Source organism: Scardinius erythrophthalmus (assembly GCF_964197995.2).
Source record: "Scardinius erythrophthalmus genome assembly, chromosome: 10".
NCBI lineage: Eukaryota > Metazoa > Chordata > Actinopteri > Cypriniformes > Leuciscidae > Scardinius > Scardinius erythrophthalmus.
This window is the reverse complement of record NC_138230.1, coordinates 43,704,932-43,712,431: the sequence shown is the minus strand read 5'-3', so window position 1 is coordinate 43,712,431 and position 7,500 is coordinate 43,704,932. Positions and strand designations below refer to the sequence as shown.

The window sequence follows — 7,500 nt, the reverse complement described above, 5'->3', positions numbered from 1 at the left end:
CAAAAGTTCCAGAACTACTTAATATAACTGTGTATACTATAATGTTATTTAAATAAGATTATTAGAGTACAGTGATGCCGACATTGTGGACGATATATCACGCATCCCTGTTTAAAGGTCCCGTTCTATGCCCCTTTTCACAAGATGTAAAATAAGTCTCTGATGTCCCCAGAGTGTGTATGTGAAGTTTGAGCTCAAAATACCCAACAGATCATTTTTTACAGCATGTTTAAATTGACATTTTTTGGGGCTCAGAAAAACGAGCCGTTTCAGTGTGTCCCCTTTAAATGCAAATGAGGTGCTGCTGGACGACACAGGGGGCGGAGCTTCATGAGCTCGTGCTCAGTCTGTCAGGAAAAATTCATCTCACGGAATGATGATAATATCAGAAACTCTCAGTAACGGCGTTCATTTCGAGTCGGACAATAATGCCTACAGAGACAGAGTGCTGTATAGAGATGAAACAGGTATAGTTTAGTAGTTTAATTACGGTTATTATAACGTATTTGTCATCTGCTTGTAGGCTATGTATCCATTATTTATTAATAACCTACAAGTCTGCTGTCTGAATGATGATCAAACATGTACTGATGAGTTTAATAAAGTTTATTGTACATCACACAAAAGATGAAGCGTCAGATTTACTTCAGAAAATCACCGTAAGAGCTGAGTAAACACAGTAGGCTAAGTTATAAGAAGTGCGCAAGTAGCCAGTAGAGTTGAGGGAGCATTCCTGTGGGCGGAGGTTAGTCAAGAAACGGTTCTGGTGATGTCACTAAAGCAGGATGTAGAGGGGTGTAGTCCAATCGAGCCGTTTTTTGTAGTCAACTTCTGTTAAATAAAATATCTCGCTTGGCATTGAACTTTGAGCTTTATAATTTTACAGATATTATTTATACTCTAACAGCAACATTACACACTAACTAAAGTTTGAAACATGGAATCGCATGCAACGGGACCTTTAACATGGATCAAAAATCCAGTCTCGAGTCGCACGGGTTTATTTGAGGCAATAGCCAACAATACATTGTACGGGTCAAAATTATCGATTTTTCTTTTATGCCAAAAATCATTAGGATATTAAGATCATGTTCCATGAAGATATTTTGTAAATTTCCTACCGTAAATATATAAAACATGTATTTCTGTGAGTGAATGCAGCACAATCGCCAACATAAACGCACAACTTTAAAGGAGATTTTTTTGGACCCTCAGATTCCAGATTCTCAGTAGTTGTATCTCGACCAAATATTATCATATCCTAACAAACCATACATCAAATAATAATGGTACACTGCAAAAAATGCTTTTCTTACTTAGTATTTTTGTCTGGTTTCCAGTCCAAATATCTAAAAATTGATAAGATAAGAATAGATAAGTAAAATTAGATAAGATATTATATCTTGTTTTCCGGGGGAATTAATCAAGATTAAGTGAGTTTTTGCTTATCTGTCAATGAGGTAAGAAAAATAATCTTAATAATCAAACAGAAACAAGATTATATTTCTTTCCCCATGAACAGATAATTTTGCTTGATATAATTTTGATTTATTTTCAAAAATTCATTTTACTACTTTAGTAAATGCATCGTGATGTAAGAATTTTTTTGATATTTGGACTGGAAATTCTAAGAAAAGCATTTTTTGCAGTGCATACATCAATGGAAATCTTATTTATTCAATTGTGACCCATGTGACTGGTTTTGTGGTCCCGGGTCACACATCGGTCAATATGGATTGGTGCTTCCAGAACACAAAGACGTTGCGGCCTCACTCACAGTCTTGCTCCACACGAGGCCAGTGGTGTGATGCTCCTTGATGTAGGACTGGAGCTCAGTCCAGATGCTCAGATAGGAACGCACCCACTCCACATGACGGCCGTCGCTGGGGTCGACACAAGAAACATCAAATCAATACATCATTTTTTAATATCAAAACAAATATTTGTGTGAGGGAAATTTACTATGCATGCTCCTCGAAGAACCACCTTGTAAGAGTAATTTCTCTTTAACATTAGGAATGCACTGATATGAACATTTTGCCCGATACCGATAACTCTTTATATTTGAAAACAGATAAATCGGCCGATAATCTAAATGCAAATTTTTCAATAATTTTTTGAGAGCCTGCTTACAAAAAACAAAAGTCTCACCATTAAAATCCATGTCCCAAACACACAATTATAATGTTCTCATTATAATTTTATGAAGTCAATATTATTCACTGCACATGTTGCACTTTACTGTATTTTCTTTTTGAAGTGATTCCAATCATATTTCAGCAAACATTCAAAAGCATCATGTTGAACAGTGCGCATCTGAAGTGTCTCAGCTGAAGGAAATAACCCATTATTTATCGGCTTTAATATATCGGCAAAATTTTCTTATCGGGCCGATAACAGTAATATTAAAAATGAACATATATCGTCCGATACCGATATGGAGGCCGATATATCGTGCATCCCTATTTAACATATCAAACCGAACTAAACACTACAAAAACAATCCACTAACGTGTCTTTGTAATCTTTCAGGACTCTGTTGGTGTAGAACATCGCGGCGTCGTTCATCTCCTTCACGTACGGCCCTGGTTTCTGACACTGCATGTCAGAGAGCGAGAACACAACGGGTCAAAAGATGGTCAAAGGAGCTTATGCACTCATAAAAAGTAAATAATAAGCACAGAATAAAAGATCAGTTTCATGTAAGGCACTAGTACTGAGGACCTGAACCTCTGCTGTAAACAGATGCAGTCGTTTAAAGCAGAAAATGATGGAGTCCAGATCTGTCTCAGTCCAAATTCACATTGCAGAGATTAGATACAGCCGTCCACGGCATGAAGACATCAGAAGAGTTTACATAATAGAAAATCAGTTTGGTGGTCCTCTCAGAGATGGTTTGTGTGAGGTCACAATCAAAGAAAATATGCCTAATGTGATATTGTTTGAAGTTTTTTTGATGGGCTTTTATCTCTAGTATCAAGCCATGCCTGAAACTGAATGTGCAGAGACTCAAAAGTCAAACCAGGTTTTTTCTGGATAAGTTTGCATGGCTTTAGACTGCGACTAAATGCTTGCATTTTGAGACATTTTTTTCCTATCGGTGTGAAAAAGTGGAACAAAACAGCGTTACTCGAACGCATTTACTTGAGTGTGAGATCCGGTGAAAAGCACTCGAGTTCTCCTTTAAAAACCACAAATGTCTCTGTGGATTAAATCCAGATAAAACAGCGCTGACATTCTCACTGGCGTGGAAAACAGGACACAAAGATCCAGTTTGAAGGCTTTTCAATCCGCAAATCACCAACATTAACCATGAATTTACTGTAGTAACACTAACTGTAAAAGTGGTATTATGGCAGAAATGTGGGATATTCATATCGCATTTTATTATATTATTAATGTTGACGTATTAACTGTATTAAAGGAGTAAAGTAATATAATTAGAGTATTTTTTGTTATTAAGCTATAGCAGTTTTTGTGCATTTGTATGTTTATGCTACTGTTTTTCATAACAAATAACACAGAATCCGCAAGATGTTGTTTATGCTCAAACAGCAACATTACACACTAACTAAAGTTAGAAAAGTCAAATCATGATCAGCCACCCCTTTAACATCCCCCTGGCACCTCGGTGCCACCAGATCAGGTTGTAGAGCTTGTTGCATATGATATATGAATATGTTTGCATGCAGCGAGTTGGTGAGTGTCCACAGAGAGGGTCTCACCACAGCCACCCAGCCCAGCGCCGGGATGCTCTCGCTCACGGCTGAGAGGTGGTTGAACAGGTCACTGCCGCGGTTCTTCTCCCGGAAGCTCTGGACCTCGTGGATCTGGTCGGAGAGAGGTCTGAGGAGGTCGGCCAGCTCCGTCTGAGGAAAAGTAATCAATCAAAGGTTAAGATTCATTTGTGGAACATCAGACCAGGGTTATAATATTCTAAAACTAAATAGTTACCTGAAATAAAAAAAACCAGAGCATTAATCGTTAAAAGATGGTGATCTCAATTCGAACACCCATGTGATCTTATTCCCAAATGACAACGAATCATCCTTTGACAAGTACAATCACAGCGAACATTCAAATCTGACCCTGAGAGGAATGAAACAGTCTTTTTAACCACACGGTATTGTTATTTCTGTCTTACAGTAATTCAGATTTTCACAGAAGTACTGGGATAAAAGTTTATAGTTCGGATATAAACACTGATGTCTACGATAGTGGTCAAAACAGAGCAAATCACCTTTTGAAAGTAACTTCAGCTTCAAAGCTTCAAATAAAGATTGAATCATTACATCGTTACACCAGTAGGTGGCGACATGTGACTGTTAAAAAATGTATTTGTTACTGAATCATTCATTCAACAGATTCGCTTCAAATGCTGATTCATCCAGTAATGAATCAAGTGAAGTCTTTATGAGTGAGTCATTGAATCATTCATTTGACTGATTTGTTCAAAAATGCAGATTCATCCAGTAATGAAACAAGTGAAGTCTTTATGAGTGAGTCATTGAATCATTCACTTAATTGATTTGTTCAAAAATGCAGATTCATCCAGTAATGAAACAAGCAAAGTCTATACGAGTGAGTCATTGAATCATTCATTTAATTGATTTGTTCAAAAATGCAGATTCATCCAGTAATGAATCAAGTGAAGTCTTTATGAGTGAGTCATTGAATCATTCATTTAACTGATTTTTTCAAAAATGCAGATTCATCCAGTAATTAAACAAGTGAAGTCTTTATGAGCGAGTCATTGAATCATTCATTTAATTGATTTGTTCAACAATGCAGATTCATCCAGTAATGAAACAAGCAAAGTCTTTATGAGCGAGTCATTGAATCATTCATTTTATTGATTAGCTTAAAAAATGCTGATTCATCCAGTAATGAATCAAGTGAAGTCTTTATGAGCAAGTCATTGAATCATTCATTTACTTGATTTGTTCAAAAATGCAGATTCATCCAGTAATGAAACAAGCAAAGTCTTTATGAGCGAGTCATTGAATCATTCATTTAATTGATTCGCTTCAAAAATGCTGATTCATCCAGTAATGAATCAAGTAAAGTCTTTATGAGCGAGTCACTGAATCATTCATTGATTTGATTTGTTAAAAAACGCAGATTCATCCAGTAATGAAACAAGCGAAGTCTTTATGAGTGATTCATTGAATAATTTATTCAAACAGATTCTTAAAAAATAATTAATTCAGATTAATTTGAACATTTTAAATAGACTGCAGCATCAGAACCTCTAGTAAATTACATGTTATTTTTGTTTAGTTGTGTGTTCAGCATTGTGGGAAATCGTGATCTCAGTTTGAAACAAAAAAAATTTGTCCAGAATTGTGTAGCTCTAAAAAAGGGAAATAAAATTTAATAACAACTATATACATTTTTTTTAAATCAGAAACTAATAACTAAATTACAAAAATGTTAAATGAAAACTAAACATAAAAATAAAAACTGATACAAAAATATGAATAAAAACTATAGCATCTCGTTTTCATCCACCTATTTTTATGCAAATTGAATGGAAACGGCAAGAATGCGCATGAATTCTAAAAAATGTGCATAAAAACCGTATGCACACCATTGAGGCGGATACATTTTCTATCCAATATAAATACAAGTACCCGACTAGTCAATACAAGTCATACGTTGTGTCCAAAATCACATACTCTCTTGAGTAAGTACTTATTTTGAAGAAGTAAATACGTCACGACCACTAAAAAAAGTATGTTCTATACAGTGTGAATGTAATCTGGACGCACTACATCCGCCATGTTGTCATTATCATGCGACCTACCATCACTTCACTGTCATTCACAAATCCTCTCCTGTGGCCTCATGGGATATTAAAGTGTCCATCATAAACACACTTCAGAATCCCACCGGAAGTAGTAGATCATCCGGGTATCTTTTATGAGTACTGTGTGAATTCAGACATACGTCTTTTGTCACATACTGTTTTCGTGTCAAGAAATATTTGCTTCAGCACTCTCAGAAAAAAAGGTACAAAAGCTGTCACTGGGGGACAGTACCCTTCAAAAGGGTTCTAATATGTACCATTTAGGTTCTAATATGTATACTTTTGGAACTAATATGTACACTTCTGGTACCAATATGTTCCTTTGAGGGACTAATATGCACTCTTTAGGTACAAAGGTGTACCTTTTGAAAAGGTACCGCCACAGTGACAGCTTTTGTACCTTTTTTTCTGAGAGTGTGTGTAGAACCCTTTTTTTTGTAAGCACATGTTAATATTCCACAGTACTCACACTGTCACCTTAAAATAAAGTGTAAACAATGAGATTTTAAACGTGTCCATTAAATGCACATCTGCTAAAAGTGCCCGCATTAAGGACAGATGATCGCTAAAGCTCCACAACTCCAGTTTTGATGCCACTGACCCATGAGAGAGAGAAAAGCACGGAGTCACCCAAGCGGACTTTTAATAGAGGGACAGTTTTTTCCAATGAAAGCTTCACCTCCTCCCACTCGGCATTCCTGCCCGTAATGATGGGATCCCCTCGCCTTGTAAGGCCCGGTCTCATAGCGATGTTTACAGTTTACCTCTCAACAAGGAGGAGAGGGAACACACTGTTTCCTTTGTTAAATGAACGTTTTTGTATTTATGCTTGTGTTCCAGCAGTTGCCATGTCCACGCTTTCAGTCCGTTTCATAAGAGCTCGGTGGGAGAATGAGTCTCCGGACTAAAAATACCACTTCTTGTTTTTAGTTGAACTTACATTCATGTGCAATTCAGTAGCATTAAATAACGGCTGACCTGACTTCAACCTCATCAAGTAAGCGAGAGACGGTGTTTGCTGGCACATTGTGTATTTATGCATCTATATTTACTGTTTTGTGGCTGAACGTGACTCAGCATTGATCTGTGGTGTTTGTGTGACACAAAGAGTTTGTGTGACACAAAGTGATTAAGTCAAAAAACCCATTTACATAAATTCCTCCCATAACAACATGCGCATGATTTTGATTTCTGTGAACAAAGGAGTCTCTTTCATCCATTCTCTGACATTACGGCCCTTGTTAGGACAGTGTCCGAGAGCGAGTACCTTACAGCATCGTCCTGAACTTCCCTTCCCATCATGCTCAGCCACAGAGCGACAGAAATAGCCTATCTCTGAGCTATGAATGGAGCCAGACCCGAGCTAAGAGCTTTCTCATCAGATTATGAATCGCACCGCGAGAAAGAGAGATTGCATTCAAAGTGTGCACTTAGCCCCGAACTATTTTTGCATTTTAATTATAAATATTGTATTATTTTTTTTTATCATTACGACCACATCATATAAAATTGTATTTGTAATTTAAATAAATAATTGTCATTTATATAAAATAAAATATTTTTAATTTATTTATTTAAAAATAAAGCGCTTTTTTAAAATAATTAGTTAATAATTTATATTGTATGATACATTGTATAAACTCTGGAAGGTATAGTTATTTTAAAAGTTTAAAAATAACCAAGAATTAAGA

At 36.2% G+C, this 7,500-nt stretch overlaps 1 protein-coding gene across 2 annotated transcripts in view; it reads right to left on the bottom strand.

Annotated features, from left to right (window-relative positions):
• Window positions 1-7,500, bottom strand: part of cap2 (cyclase associated actin cytoskeleton regulatory protein 2) — a 38,353-nt gene that overhangs the window by 8,627 nt on the left and 22,226 nt on the right. For both annotated transcript variants that reach the window (XM_081376088.1, XM_081376089.1), the window contains exons 5-7: window positions 3,726-3,869; window positions 2,513-2,598; window positions 1,778-1,883 (exon numbers count right to left, since the gene is read on the bottom strand). In XM_081376088.1, the coding sequence (XP_081232214.1) occupies window positions 1,778-1,883; window positions 2,513-2,598; window positions 3,726-3,869 (336 nt within the window). The remainder of the gene's footprint in view (window positions 1-1,777; window positions 1,884-2,512; window positions 2,599-3,725; window positions 3,870-7,500) is intronic.